This window comes from Cotesia typhae, unplaced genomic scaffold, assembly GCF_013202065.1.
Source record: "Cotesia typhae breed Kobodo isofemale line unplaced genomic scaffold, CoteBio_Ctyphae scaffold_70, whole genome shotgun sequence".
Lineage (NCBI taxonomy): Eukaryota > Metazoa > Arthropoda > Insecta > Hymenoptera > Braconidae > Cotesia > Cotesia typhae.
Window position 1 is genome coordinate 2,176,330 of NW_027423780.1, and position 15,811 is coordinate 2,192,140.

Genomic DNA, 15,811 nt, shown 5'->3' on the forward strand with positions numbered 1-15,811 from the left:
TTGTTCATTTTCATTTCTTTTGTATTTTGTTTAAAAAATAATTATCATTTAACTATAATGTTTATCCAACATCACGAATTATTTTTGTTTAAGGGGCACACCTAGTGTAACGGCCTAAAAAAAACGTGATTTTTGGGAATTTTTATTAAAAAAAATACTTTATCAATTATTTTAAAATTTTAAGAATATATTTATACATGTTTTAAGAATACATAATGAAATTTTTGAAGAAAAAAATTAAATGTTTTTTAAGTTATCGTCGATCTCTAACGGCGCGAAAAAAAAAAGGTCCTTCACTGCTGCAGTGATTCCGGCCTTCTCCGTGGATGAAATCTAAAAAAATATCTCGTTAAACTAGATAATATTGTCTGTACAATGACCTACGACAAAAAAATCAAAAAATTGACAATAAGGCGGCGTTTTAAAAAAATAGTCGAATTTTACCTAAAATTTTGGTCGTTTGTGGCCTGCGAAAATTCGATTTTTGATCAGATCAAAAAATCGATAGGTCATTGTACGGAGAACTATATATAGAACATGTAAAAAAAATTCGATAGTAATCGGATCATTTGTTTTTGAGTAATCACTGCAGCAAATTCGGAAAATGCTGTTTCGAGAAAAACGCGTTTAAAGATAAAATGATCGTTTCCACTGTTATAAGTGGTTTAAAATCATATTTACAGCTAATCTGCTATTCCAGGGCCATATAATACACCTTCCTCTTCTTCGAAAATGGCTTGTTCAGCTGAAGAAGCTTTTCTTCGAGATGATCGACCTTCTTTTGAAGAAGCCCTTTGGCGATAATCAACGATTCGTATTCTCGTGTCGTCCTTAAGAGCCGCAACATCTCTTGCTGCAGGTCCAACTATCACTCCCATTACATTGAATATCTTCAAAATTGACGAATAACCGTCATTAAATATTGCAGTTGCAAAATTATTTGACAATTCAATAGTTTTGAAGCCATTATGAAGATGCTTGGGTGAAAAGTGCCAAAGTAAACCGTTGTAGCTTTCATTGTTGTTTTGAGTATTGTTACCTTTACATCTATCAAGCAATTCATATCGAGATAAGTCTTCATAAATAGGTTTTATAGCTTCTTGTACTTCTGGATCCAGTGGGAGGTAATCGTGTTTAAATGTACTAGTGATTCCTTCAGCTTCCGCGCGGCGATAAGCGCACCAACTTTCAGCGCCTTCTGGACAATTTTTATGATTTGGGTTTTTGTCAGTTGAACAGAAATGATAAAATGTTGCCCAGATTGCTTTATACATTTCATCTACATTATCTTGATTCCTCATAATTGCTAAACCATAATATTTTTGGAGTTTATTTATAAAATTTACAGTTAACTTTTGTGATGTTTTACTTTTTCCTCCTAATTTCTTATTAATGTTCTTTACACTTCGGCAACGTGTTCCCATTCTTTTTTCACATGTAGATAGCATTCCAATTTAGCAACAGGAATATCATAAGGATTCAAATCTATAAGTCCTTTGTGGGTAGCGCTATCACCATCACCAATATAGCGGGTATATTTTACACCATATTTACTAATGGAACGACCAAACATGTCTTTTACACTATCCACTTCCATTTTTGAGGCAGATCCTTTATGATTGGCATCACATTCTTCATCGTGTAATGATAGCCATTCCTCATAATCTTCAGGTTCGCTATCTTTTTTTTTCTTCCAAAAACACAACTCTGACAATATGTAGATTTTACGCATGAATCAAGAATTTTCTTGCTGTATTTTCCTGCCAGCGTAACTACTCCAAAACGGGAAGTATGGCCACGTTTTTTCCAGGTACCATCGCCGCTAACAGTCAAATTTGTCTCCGAATTTTCTTTCTTTAATGTAAGCTCTTTTTCTTCATTTATAGCTTGCTGCATACTGAGCTTACAAACAGTTTCGGCTGCAATCTGTAAATTCGTAAAACATCCTGCAAAAGTTTGGTCGTAAAATTTGCAGGCTAAATCCATTAATCCACAGAAAAAATTTATTCCATTTATTCCGATGCCCAATAGACGCATCACAGCAACAATACGTTTATTTATTTCAAATGCGTTATTAATCATTGGTCCAGAATTAATATACGAATTGCCACATTCACAAATAATAGCAATTTTGAACCCTAGGCCTCTTGAACTTGCTTGATTGAAAGTAAATTTTTTTTGACAGGTTTTACACACCACTAAATTACTAATTGCACTAAAAACTGATAAAAATTGCAAAATACAATATCCATGAGATGGGTCAATCACAACATTATTGTCATTATTTTGTAATAACTTTTCTGCGGACGTACTGGTATTCGCAGTAGATTGCTCAAATGTAAATCTATTTCCGGTAAACTTGCGTTTTTTCGCAATTGATCGATGCTTAGGAACATTGTGAGTTCCTTTTTTATTTGAATATGAAGATTGATCACTCATTTTCAAGAAAATAGCACGTGTAAAATTATGATGCGCTCGATACAACGATCACAATGAAACTAAATGTGTCTGGCTCCGAAAATAATTTACGTGGCAGTAAACAAAAAATTTCTAGAAATTTCTAGAAATTATTATAATGATATATTTTTGTATACCTGAGAGCTAACAATAGAAACTGGAATCGTGTTATAGGGGCTGGAAGAGACAGTAGACTCTGAACAATACTTCAGGTACGTCTCGCAGCTAATGACACTCTAGCTGCCAAGCGGCTGCTCTTTAAAATGTTATAACTCAAAAACTATTTGAGATATCGATTTGAAATTTTAATATGTTATTTTTAAAGGTGTAATCTACCGAAATATGAAAAAATCGACTTTTTCGAAATTTCACACTAGGTGTGCCCCTTAATGAAAAAGTTTATTTAGTTTTAAATACTTGACTGAGATTTATTTGAAAATGCGCGCGAATGGTTGAGTACGCCACCGCGGCAAGAGATGGCGAAGAATTTCGCCGCTCGTTCGGTTGCAGTAAAAACCGACGAGCTAATATAAGCGAAACTTCGTGGCGATAATTTTTGTTCTTTTAAAGAACAAAAATTTATTTTACCTGACAGAAAGAATTAATTGAATTCTCGAACAGATTCAAATTATCTGAATAATTATTTAATTAATTACTTTCATTGTGAATTAACTTGTTTGTACTAAGTCCCAGAAATGAAATTAGTATGGGAAATTTTTTTGGTGAAAATTATTATTTGGCAAATGTTATTTTTTTTTCTAAGTCCCGAACGACTTTTGTATGGAATTGATTTTGTATGAAATTTATTGAAATTGATGGATGAATTTGATATTTGATCAGATTTAAATAATGGAAAAATCTGAAGTTTGATGACGAGCGATAGATGGCGATAATTTTCCAAGATCTTTCACTCTTGGAGAAAGGTCTAGGAAATGACAAAAGCGATTTTGACTGACGGAAAAAGTAACCAAGTTTCCCAGTGGTTATAATCTTCCGGTAGAAGACCCTTCACCAGGAAGTACCCAAGGAACTCGTACCTTGTCTCCGACCAGGAACCAGGTAAGTGCTGACTTGTCCATTGGGGGAAATTTGGCCACCGGGAAGGGTTGCTTTCCAAGCACCCAGAGGGAATTGGGGGCAAGTAGGGCCGGGAAGGGTTGCTTTCCAAGCACCCAGAGGAAACTAGGGGCAAGTAGGGCCGGAAAGGGGTTGCTTTCCAAGCACCCAGAGGGAAGTAGGGCTGGGAAGGGTTGCTTTTCAAGCACCCAGACGGGATTAAGGGCAGGTAGGGCCGTGCGCAACTGTCGGTCAAATAGGAATACTACTGCGTAAAGGTAGTAGACAGAGTTTGGCCACCAGGTGGCACCGACAAACAGAAAAACAAACGGTGTGTACGGGTTATGTGCGATATAGTAAAGTTTGACATAAAGTTTGTAAATTTTATAACTTAAGTTTCGATATTTGTTGTTTGTTGTCTTAAATAAATAGAGTACTAATTATAATCAGGCTCAAATTTCATTTATAAGTAATATAAGCTATCCCTGAAAAGATCCTGGACTCCGGCGAGATTTCATTCGAGCTAGGGGATATAGATATTAGAGGTGAGCCTTGACTGTAACACAACAGTAATAAAGTCTATTTTTTTGAAATAAAAACCGGAAAAATACCCGTTACAACCGACCAATAATATAACTTCTATCGGAAGTTTTACAATTCGGCAGATTTATAGATGCCCGCCGCCCATCTTACGGCCTATATCGATAGTCGGTAATGTGGAGATTTTTACCCACTAAAAAAAAACATTCCTCTTCCCCTCTCCCCTAGATGGTACGGGGAGGACTGGATTGGAACCGCGTTAGCATTACTTCAATCCAGCCGTGCTGCGTCTCACGATGCCTACTCCTGGCTACTGGTCTCTTTCTGCGATTTTGTCTTTCAGGAGGTGCTGTGCATAAGCTGCAACAGCAGACCAGTTTTTCTCTTGTTTGATCATATAGGTCACCAGGCTTGAGGGGGAGATCCTGGTGCCAATGATCTCTTCGGTACTTCTTCTGTAGTCCTTCCACCGAGCACACTCGAAGAATGTGTGTTCGGCGTCGTCGATTTTAACCGGGCAGTATTTGCATGTTGGTGTGTTGTGTAAACCAATCTTGAAGAGATAGGCGTTGTACTGCCCATGTCCTATCAGTAGTTGGGTCAGGAAAAAATCCGCTGTTTCGGCAGCGGAATTCGCAGGAGCTCGTCGTAGTCAGCGTTCCATAGGTCGGCACCCACTATTGAGCCTTGGGGCACGTCAGCCGTCCCGTCATGTTCTTGATAGCCCTCTGTTGTTTCCACAATCAGCTTTCTCTCATCAAGGTAATCGTCGATCATTTTCAGATTTTCTGGCTCCACGTCAAATTTGTGCTCCAGAGCGTCTAAAATATCCTCCCAATTCGCGCTGTTAAAGGCGTTTTTAACGTCAAATGTTAGGAGAAGACAGGCCTTGCGAGCTTTGAGACTACCAGACCATGCCCCTCTTGCTATCTCCGTTACCTTCTGAATTGCACTGATTGTTGATCGTCCTTTCCGGAAGCCATGTTGGTTAAAGGCAAAACCTCTAGTACGATCGATGTCATTGCGTAGCCTCCCTTGAATGAGCTTCTCGAGCAGCTTTCCGGCAATGTCCAGCATTCAGAGTGGTCTGAACGACGAAGGTGTTATAGGGGCTCCCTTCTCCTTGTCCAAAAGGACCAATCTCTGCCGCTTCCAGATCTTAGGGAACGTGGCGGTTGTCAGACAGGCATTGTAAGTGCTTAAGAGTATGTCTGGGTACTCCAGGGCTACAATCTTGATGACAGGTGCCGGTATGCCGTCAAGGCCAGGTGCTTTTCCTGTCTTGATAGTCTTTGCTGCGTGTTGCAGTTCCTTGGTGGTAAAGGGTGTTGTTTTGTCATTTTTCGCATAATGTCTCTTCTCCCGGAGCGGGTGTCTGGGAAACAGCTCCGCCACTATGCTGTTCATCAAGGCAGGACATTTTGGCGATTCTGGCAAAGCCTTTCTAACTCGTTTAGTTACGATTTGGTAGGCCTTACCCCAGAGGTCATTGTTGAGGTCGTTGCAGATCTCTTTCCACAATATCGCTTTACTCGCTTTAATAGCTTTATTCAAAGCCTTTTTGGCCTGTTTGTACTCCATCGAATATTTATTTTGGTCGAGAGAATGCTTCGCAGCTCTCGCTGCTCGTCATGTGTGTGTGTGTGTGTGTGTGTGTGTGTGTGTGTGTGTGTGTGTGTGTGTGTGTGTGTGTGTGTGTGACCCTTTTATAACTTTGGAACGGCTTGACCGATTTGATCGCGGTTGGCGACATTCGAAAGGGCTTGGCCAAACTTAGATTTTCTGAAAATTTAAACCGATTTGGACCGTCAGATTTTGAGAAATTGCAAGAAAACTGCAAAAAAAAATTTTTCGAAAAGTGGTTTTCTCGGAATAATTTTTAAACGGCTGTACCGATCAATTTCAAAAACTAACCAGCTCTTAACATCAGAAAACCGCGTTGAACGCCGCCAGTCCGGTCAAAATCGATTGATTCGTTCGTGAGTTATCATGAACGAAAGAAAACCGAAAACAGCGTTTTTTCGGGATTACTCTGAAATTTTTAATTCGATCAATTAAAACCTGAAAATACCTTATGAGGATGATAAAACTGCGTCGAATGCCGCCAACCGCGTGAAAATCAGTAGATCCATTCAAAAGTTATTGCGATTTGAAAATTCCAAAAATATTGATTTATTAAACTCCTATATTTAATATTTAATATTAAACTCCTATCAAACTTTTGAGCTCGGAGAGCTCAAAACTATACAAACATTAGATTTTTGAGCTTGAAGAGCTCAAAAACATAATAAGTGCAATATCGAACGCTTAATTACGAAAGTAGCGGAAAGTTGCAGGGGTGGCCGTCAGGGTCAACCGTTTTCCTAATTTTTTTACTAATTTTCTACACGTTTTGAAAATGGTTTTCAGCACTGACAAAGAAGTTAACTTGATTCAAAAGAAAAAAATCTTGGCGCAAGACAATAATTTTGGAGCGATTAATTATCTTTAGTCAAAAAAAAAAATCTTCTACCAAGAAAAATTTCTTGGCTTAAGAGTTTTCTTTCTTAACTTAAGATAAATAATTTCTTCGAAATTATTTTCTTATGTTAAATTAACTTTTTTCTCAGTGAGCTCATTACATAGTTGACCATCAAATGAGGACCTTCAATGACACCACAAACGATGTTAGAGTTGGAATATATAATGTGTGGAGGACCATCTTCAAAAAGTCTAAAAAATGAATAAAAAAATTTTGGAAAACGGTGGACTCTAAAGGCCATCACTGCAACTTCCCGCTAATTTCATATCTAAACGCTTAAAATTGAACTGATGGCGTTTTTGAGCTCTTCGAGCTCGAAAATATAATGTATACGTTACTTCGAGCCCTCCGAGCTCAAAGAGTTAGCTGTTCTAAGTTTTTGAGCTCTTCGAGCTCAAAAGTTTGATAGAAGTTGTTCATGTTATCGAAAACGATCTAAAAAGAAATCTCGCAGTTATGTAAAAAAAAAACACTTTTTTCAAAATTTTTCAACAACGATATCTCTTGAACAAATTAACCGATTTTTACGAGGTTTGCAGCAATCTATGCAGTTTTTTAAGTACTATAAACAGTATGTTAACATAAATTGATCAGATAAGAAATTTTCGAGTTTTTCTTGAAAAATTCCATTATTTTGATTTTTTCGATTTCTTTCGTTTATGATATTTCCCGAACGAATGAACCAGTTTTGAAATGGTTGGCAGTGGTCGACGTAGTTTTTAAAGGTTGAGAGCTGATTAGTTTTTGAAACCGATCGGTAAAGCCGTTTAAAAGTTATTCCAAGAAAACCACTTCTAAAAAAATTTTTTTTGCAGTTTTTTGGAGATTTCTCGGAATCTACCTGTGCCTGAATTTTTCAATTTAAAATTTTAATATTTTATATGTTTAAATAATATTTTTTGTTAAAAGGTACCAAGGGGGCGTGGCTTCCGGATATCCGGGTGCCTGGTTTCGGGCGTATTTTCAGCCCTCTGTAAAAAATATAAATATTTATTCTACAATACCGGGAGTCAAGATTTTTTTTTAGGAAATTTTGCTCCTTTTTTTGAAACTTTTTAAAAATTTAGGATATCTCGGATAGTTTTTGAGATATAAGCAAAAAACTAAACCCCCTTTTTTTTCAGTTAATTGTGTACAATAGGGTGATTCAAAAAAAAAGAATATTTTTTTTTTCGTTTGGTACTCTGAAAAATAGGTTCCTAGACGCCTCTAAGAAAGCCTCTCCAAGCATGAGTTCTTAATTGTAACGGGAAGGTCCTCCTTCTTACAGTTTTCTATTTTTTCTTATTATCAGATAGAAAAATTTATATCTCGCTTCCAACTACTTGAAAAAATATCTTGTTCCTCAGATTTTGTAGGAAATTGAATGCTCTACAAAAAAGGTCTCTTACGATTTTTTCGTAAACCCAACCGTTTAAAAGATATTAACGGTTAAAGTTTGATTATTTTTGGGAAAATTTTTTATTTCTTATGAATTTTATAACTCAATGAAAAAAATCATTATGAATGATGAAACTCATAGTTTTGTAGGAAATTTACTGCTCTATAAAAATGGTCTCTTATGATTTTTCGATCAAGTTGAGCGTTTACGAGATATTCATCGTCAAACATCAATGCATATCAATTTTTCTAGTTTTTGATCAATAATTCGAAAAATTTCAATTTATTCTGTGAGTTTCAAGGAAATTTAGACAAATTTGAGTTTCTATGAATAGAAATATGTTATGAACTATTTTTTTAATTAGTTTTTTTAGTCTTGGACATGTTTGATTACATTAAAACAAAAATTAGTGCATTTTTTTAAATATATAATTCAATTTAGTGTGTTTCACATGTGTTTCACTTTTTTATCGAAGAATTTATTTATTTAATTATCAACTGCCATATAATTTTCAATATTTTCAACATAACGGTACACTTTTACTGTAAATAATTTCCTCTATTGCAGTTTGGGTAGTTTTTTCGATGTTCTTTGATAATTTGCAATAAGTATTGGAATTGCTCTTCATTTTTGTCAAGCATTGATTATACTCACTAACTAATGCAACAGCTCGTTCTGCTGAATCATTAACAACTTTCAATTGGTTAAAGTATTCTTTATTTTCAATGTAACTGTCATTAGTAGGCCACGATTCAATATCTTTATCAAGGAAGTCATATGGTAAATCAAAGATTTTAAAGAGATTTAAAGACTTTTTAGAAACAAAGTCACTCAGACTTTTTGCGTTAATGAATTCAAATCGTTTTTATCAATTATAAATTTTTAGCTTTAGAATCTGTACCGTTACGAGTATTAACAGCTCCAACAATATTTTTTTACTTCCAATGAAACGGTATCGTCAAATAATGATAAAATGGCAAGTTCATCACTTAAATACCATAAATGCAAAATCATTTTTTCACAAGTTGCTGAAGAAATCAATGAATTGATATTTTTGTACTCGAATAAATTTTTCAAAAACTGCAAGTCATGATTAGCAGCAGTTGTTGCAGAAGTTGATGAAAACCAAGCTTTTAAATACAGTGTAACTATAAATATACAAATTTGCCGAAGACCGTCCAATTCTTTATTAGAAAGTTTAAATTCATTTCTGAATAGAAACATTTTTAAACTGTAAATTGCCTTCGCCATCCACCTAGCATGATGAATTGCACCAGGACGTTTGAAAAAATTTCTTCTTGAGGCATTTCTCCAAGGAAAATCAACGACAATTCCAACAATTCTTTATAGTCATCTCGGGGTTGTAGTAACTATCAAAAACAATTAAAAATTTGTCAGAAACAAGAAAATTTTTTTCTTAAAATCGCAGTTAAATCATACCTGTAAGGATTGTGCAATTAAACTAGATATTTCATTTTTTTATCCAAAATGATATCAGCAACAACAGTATCTTCAATTCCAGATTTATAATTAGTTTTATTTATTTCATCCCATGATTTTTTAAATCTTCCGAACATTGGTACGTTTGGCCCAGATGACACAGGCCAATATACTTCAAATGCACTTCTCAATATGATCTCAAAAATGTGGTGACGACATGGTAACCAGATTAACTCTCTTCCCAAAGTCTTTTCAATTGCCTTACATGTACCGTTATGAATTCCTGTATAAAGAAAATAGATAACTATCGTTAAATTTAATATTTTCAACAAATTGTAGATTATATTTAAAATCCAAATGAGTAAATAATTCTCAATAATTTCAAAAGTGAAATTCAGTAAGCAATAAAAATTAAACTAGAACGTTAATAATTAAATATTTTTTAGATTAAATTATCATTGATAAGTTACCTGTATTAACTGCCGTCGTGTCAAAACACATCGCCTTAACATAATTAGTAATACCCCATTCACTCAATGTCGATAAAATGGCTGATGTTTGATTGTCTGCCGTCCCAGAATTCATTTTTGGAACCCCAAGTAATTGTTCGGTACCAAATGCAGTTAAAATAACTGGTAGCCGTTCCACAGATTTTGATCCAACAAGGTCATTCAGCATTTTTCCGTCCCAATGCACAACGTATTTATCGTGTGTCTTAAAGTTGTCATTAAGTCCTTTAGCAATGTCTTCTCTTTGAAGGATACGAGCTCGTTGAATTGAACTATAACTGAGCGTTGTATCTTCAATTTTAATACCTACTGCTAGTAAAACCGGAACAATAATAAACATCGCATTTCTACTGCTGACATTAGCTCGGTCGAGTCCAAAAATGACTTCAGGAGTTAAGACATCAAGTTTTGCTCGTTTTGTCGGAATTGGAGGTTCATACTCTGAATCAGATCCAAAATTTGTAACTCCACTTAATGTATACGTAGAGAACGACTCTGATTTTTCACTTGGAACAATCGCATGACTGGTAGACGGTTGATCTAAGTCTGGAATAAGATCTGTTTTATAAATTAAACGAAGAAAATGTATAGAATTTATTCATTTTGATGACAAATAATTAAGAAAGGACTCCAAAAATTGTCTAGTCAAATGTCATCTAGTCATCTATGAAAAGTTACACTACTACCTGACTTTATAATAATTAAATATCTCAGATACTTACTACTCTCATCTATTCCCATCATAGTTGTGGTTAAGTTTGATACAGGTACATTATTAGAAAGAATCTCTTTATGGGTACCGAATTTTTGATCCAAATACAACTTTCTAATATTATCATCAAGCACTTTTAAGGATTTTTCGCTCACAATGTCGAATAATTGTTCAAGATCAGTCTGAAATTTCATTTCCTTTTGGTTTTGCGCTGAATTCTTTTTATCGAAATTTTTTTGTAATTTTAACCATTGACTGTGATAGCGAAGAAATTTTTGACTGCATTAGGAGCTCCACTAGTTGGAATCTGATTTTTCTCCACAGTTCAATAACTTGGTCAACTAAATTTTTAGCACTTTGTTTGATTGAATACTTTAAAATTTTAAGTTGGTAGAAAAACACACGCATAACCTCTTTCACTTTTGGTAACTTACGTTCCGAAATTCTTTGTAGAGGTATTCCGATAAAACGTATTTCTTTATTCATTGTAGGTTAATTGATGATAAATAAATTTATGTGATGATTATAAGACTTATTTAAAATGAATTATTTTATTACGTATTCAAGATGATCAGTTTTAGGAACACTGAAAATACGGTATTAAATGGGTAGATACTGAAGATAGTTGAGAGTAAAAACATAGATGGCGTTAGTTTCAGAAGACAAACAGAAGAAGAAATGGAATTCAAAACAAAAATCCTCGAACGAAAATTTTATGTATATTTTGTGAAAAACAATTTAAAAATACGCACTGAACAAATTTCATAATAATAAATGACAACGCGATTAAGATTTTAAATTATTAAAGATAAAATTAAAAAAATATTATTAGAATAAAAACTTTCAAATGAATTTTTGAACAGAAAACATCTATAGGAGTTGCTTTTATAATAAAAACTCAAATTTGTCTAAATTTCCTTGAAACTCACAGAATAAATTGAAATTTTTCGAATTATTGATCAAAAACTAGAAAAATTGATATGCATTGATGTTTGACGATGAATATCTCGTAAACGCTCAACTTGATCGAAAAATCATAAGAGACCATTTTTATAGAGCAGTAAATTTCCTACAAAACTATGAGTTTCATCATTCATAATGATTTTTTTTCATTGAGTTATAAAATTCATAAGAAATAAAAAATTTTCCCAAAAATAATCAAACTTTAACCGTTAATATCTTTTAAACGGTTGGGTTTACGAAAAAATCGTAAGAGACCTTTTTTGTAGAGCATTCAATTTCCTACAAAATCTGAGGAACAAGATATTTTTTCAAGTAGTTGGAAGCGAGATATAAATTTTTCTATCTGATAATAAGAAAAAATAGAAAACTGTAAGAAGGAGGACCTTCCCGTTACAATTAAGAACTCATGCTTGGAGAGGCTTTCTTAGAGGCGTCTAGGAACCTATTTTTCAGAGTACCAAACGAAAAAAAAAATATTCTTTTTTTTTTAATCACCCTAGTGTACAATTTTTGTAATTTTTGCGAGCGTATCTTCAAATTTTTAAAAAACTTTCTACATGTGATCACGAATTGAATGACACCTCGATCATATTCTTCGGACCTTTCGAAAAAATTTTGATCTAAAAGGCACTTGTTGACTAGACTATTAGTACAGGTAAATTTTTTAAATTTTAATCAAGATAGTGAAATGCTTTTTTACCAAGTAATGAGAAAATAAACTGATATCAAATGAATTGATCCTTTTACTTTGTAGTTCAATCATTTAAAACAAAAATAACAAAATAATCAATAAATAGTTCGTGTTTACACATAAAACTGCCTTATCTCAGGACCTATCATATAGTCAACTAAAGAAACTTTCCTATAAAAAAATGACTCATAAACGTACAACCAATATAATCTTTAAAATTGATTTAACTTTTTGATTACTCTCTATTTTAGTTTAGATTACCTATCAGACAGAATTATTAAACATCAGCTAGGTTAGGGTAGGAGACTAATTATTACCAAAGAATTTCATTTACTATACTTTTAGGTAGTCCGCAAGGTTGTTCCAAAAGTAAATTATCAAGCTTAATTTTTTTAAGCAGTGTTTAAGCATCTATTGTTTAATAAGTATTGATTCAATAGTGAGTGCAATAAAGTTCATATTTCCAAAATATAACAAGGTCAGAAAATATACTCCTTCAAAAACTTATATCAAGTGTTGCTGAATGGCGTTTTGTTACTATACCTCAGCTACATTCTTACTGTAGGCTTACGAGACACTACAATATATGTGTGTGTGTGTGTGTGTGTGTGTGTGTGTGTGTGTGTGTGTGTGTGTGTGTTCATAATGGTAGATGAATCGATAACCCATTTCGTAAACAAACGCGCTAGAATTACATTCCAATGGCGAAATCAATCGATAACAGACTAATGTGTGAAACTATGAAGTACTTTAAATCTTAATTAAGTAAGAAAAGCTAGTTTCTTTAAACATGTTAACATTTATAGACTGTCTTTTTAACTGTATCGTTTTGGTTGAAAACTAGATGTTATGATATAGTAATGTATGAACCAAATTAATATACCGATAAATAAGAACAATGTGAACATTTTGATCTGTAAATGTGAATTGTTAATGAAGTTCCACTATATAATGCTTAAAAAAAGAAAAAAGTTCTCGTGATGATAAATATGTGTTCGTAACTATTCACAAAATTGGCTTTGAACGTTCGGTTTATGAAAACCGAGCCCCAAAATTTAATATCATATGTGCTCCAATTTGGATAAGATTTATAATACAGGTCCATAAAAAAAGTGGCCTGTGCTGGGTGTTCGACAGAGATTTTCTGACGTATTTTTTATCGCTGAAATCGAATCTAAAGCCAAAATTAGGGGTTCAAACTGCAAAAAATTGAGAAAAATTAAAAAACCGATAAAATCCATAATCTAATAGTATTTACAGTATGTTATGATCAAATTGCAGTTTCTGCCTCGTTTCTTTCTGTAGTATTCATCAGTGGTGCACAAATATGTTTAATTGCCACTTATTGTGTCTTATTGGAGTCTTTTATCAAATGAATTTTGTCTTTGATATAAAATAAAACGTTAGAACATTAAATCGGTACGTTTACCGGCAAAAACCTGCTACCACGGAGTGTTTGGACTACGATGACAACTATCCTTTTACGGAATGAGTAGAATGATTAGCTAGTCAACATTTCTTGACATCGAAGTCAGCGAAAGCGCGCTGTTTTGCAGGGAAGCGCTTGAATATGAAGATAATGCCGTAATGTGTCCGACGACGAGTTGACATTCTTCTCGTCAAAATCGGTTAGTGCTCATACTTATGTCTGGGAAGGTGTGAGGGTTATCACCCCTAGGACAGCTGACTCATCTGAAATCGGGTCAGGTATTTTACAGTGCCATGTTTGGTTATTTTAATGGATTTTAATGCTTCTTCCACTTAAAATTTAGCTGAATCTTCTCTTACTTATCACGATCGTGAATGTTTTATGAATCCTATTCTCTTTTGCTACGTTTATGCAAAATACATTGGGATCAAGATACAAAGAAACTCAAAGATAGTTTTGGAAATTTGTATGAAAACTGTTTCAATATGGAAGAAGTCTCTCGGTGCAAGGGTTGCACAATAAAAGTTGAGACGGTGGGCCGAATTCATAATTCCATATTCTTCTATATCAGGTGTGCAATAACTAGGCTAACTTTATAGGAGATTCAGAAGATGATGCGTCACAAGACAGACTGACCAGTGGATTCAAAACAATTAAAATCGACATCGATCCTGAGAATGTAGCTCCTAGATGAAGAGTCTGCTGGCAGTGAATCCGATTCTAGTGAAACTGATGAAAAAGTTCTTTCTATCAGTGAAAAAGTGTACAGGGTGATCGGTAGAGAAAAAAGCCAGAAAAATACAACTAATAACATCTAAATAATTCATTCGGAGATGCTAAACTCTCAAAAGAAGCAGTTCAAATATCGTCTCCAAGTAAAAAAAGAGGGAATCTTCTAACAAAATAAACTAAAGTTTTATTTTATCGTAATTGAGAGGAAGCTTTCCGTACATATTTTGAAAAAGAGGAGGATTTGCTTCATTGCACTGATGTGAAAGGTCTTGTAGATTAATTGAATCCAAATTAATGTAAACCTTGTTACAGAAATTTTTAATTCCTGTGTGCGTCCCTCCCTGCACTTAGATTTGGCACCAAATACATACTCGATGTGTTGCTAATTTATTATATTATATTTCTGAGTTATATATTTTGTGACATATTTTGTTAATTCATTTATTGTACAATCATTTATTATTATTATATTTGAAAATTATTATATTGATTCATTTTTTTACTAGCGACTCATTATTTTAGGAATCCCCCAGGGGCGAACTCATCGCGGCTGAACAGAGACTATCATGATTTTCTTTCAATATTTTCTCGATATCTTCTTTCTTGGGAACTGATATTTCTTTATCGTGTATTGATTTTCTCAGTTTCTTTCTTCGAAAATCTTGTTAATCGAGCGCACTCATTGTGGTCGATGTGAAGTCCCTTGAGTTCTTCAGCAATGGCTAAATACATCAATTCAACAATTTTTTTTTTCAATTCATCTTTTTATGTATGTGATATTTTTATGTATGATGACGATAATGTGATATTCGACATGATCTTCTTCATGATAAACTTTTATTTTTTGTCTTCAACATCTTCTTGATCATACTCTTCTTGGTGATGATCTTCAGGTTGATAATTTTGTTCACTACCTTTACTGCATTCTCTTTCTAATGTTCTTTGTTTTTTATTTAGTTCTGAATTAAATTCTATTGAATTCCGTTTTCGTTTACCAGCTAGGGTTGGCGGTTCATCGTTACTATTTGTAGGGTCGTCCTCTCAAATACCCTTTTTCTTGAACTTGAATCCAATATATTTGTAACAGTATTACCTGCTCAGGTTGGCCCCTAATCAATTTTATAAATTAAGTAACTAAATTAACAAACAATGTAATTATCAGGGCGCCACCAGGATTTTAATCACGGTTCCTGGAACCGGTCCAGAGCTGAGAAATCTTATTCTTAGGGTAGAGAGAATGGAGAAAGGTGCTGCTGAATAATAAATAGTAACAGGGTAAAAATACCCTAAATCGATAAGTCACCGGATATCGATAACTATTCGACATAGCACTGGCGCGTCTGGATCTTCGGGCCTAAGGGGAGAATAGGAGGGGGTAGT

The 15,811-nt window shown here is 34.0% G+C and overlaps 2 protein-coding genes across 2 annotated transcripts; both read right to left on the bottom strand.

The window, feature by feature from the left end:
• Nucleotides 1-256: 256 nt before the first annotated feature.
• On the bottom strand, nucleotides 257-2,821 carry LOC141537258 (uncharacterized). Its single transcript, XM_074258135.1, has 2 exons — nucleotides 682-2,821; nucleotides 257-333 (listed from the first exon to the last, which is right to left on the bottom strand). Exon 1 carries the CDS (start codon nucleotides 1,446-1,448, stop codon nucleotides 684-686), a length of 765 nt encoding a protein of 254 aa, XP_074114236.1. The 5' UTR covers nucleotides 1,449-2,821; the 3' UTR covers nucleotides 257-333; nucleotides 682-683.
• Nucleotides 2,822-9,412: 6,591 nt separating this feature from the next.
• LOC141537190 (uncharacterized) lies at nucleotides 9,413-10,848 on the bottom strand. The gene is made up of 3 exons (XM_074258036.1): nucleotides 10,627-10,848; nucleotides 9,866-10,450; nucleotides 9,413-9,678 (listed from the first exon to the last, which is right to left on the bottom strand). Exons 1-3 carry the CDS (start codon nucleotides 10,808-10,810, stop codon nucleotides 9,413-9,415), a joined length of 1,035 nt encoding a protein of 344 aa, XP_074114137.1. The 5' UTR covers nucleotides 10,811-10,848.
• Nucleotides 10,849-15,811: the final 4,963 nt, after the last annotated feature.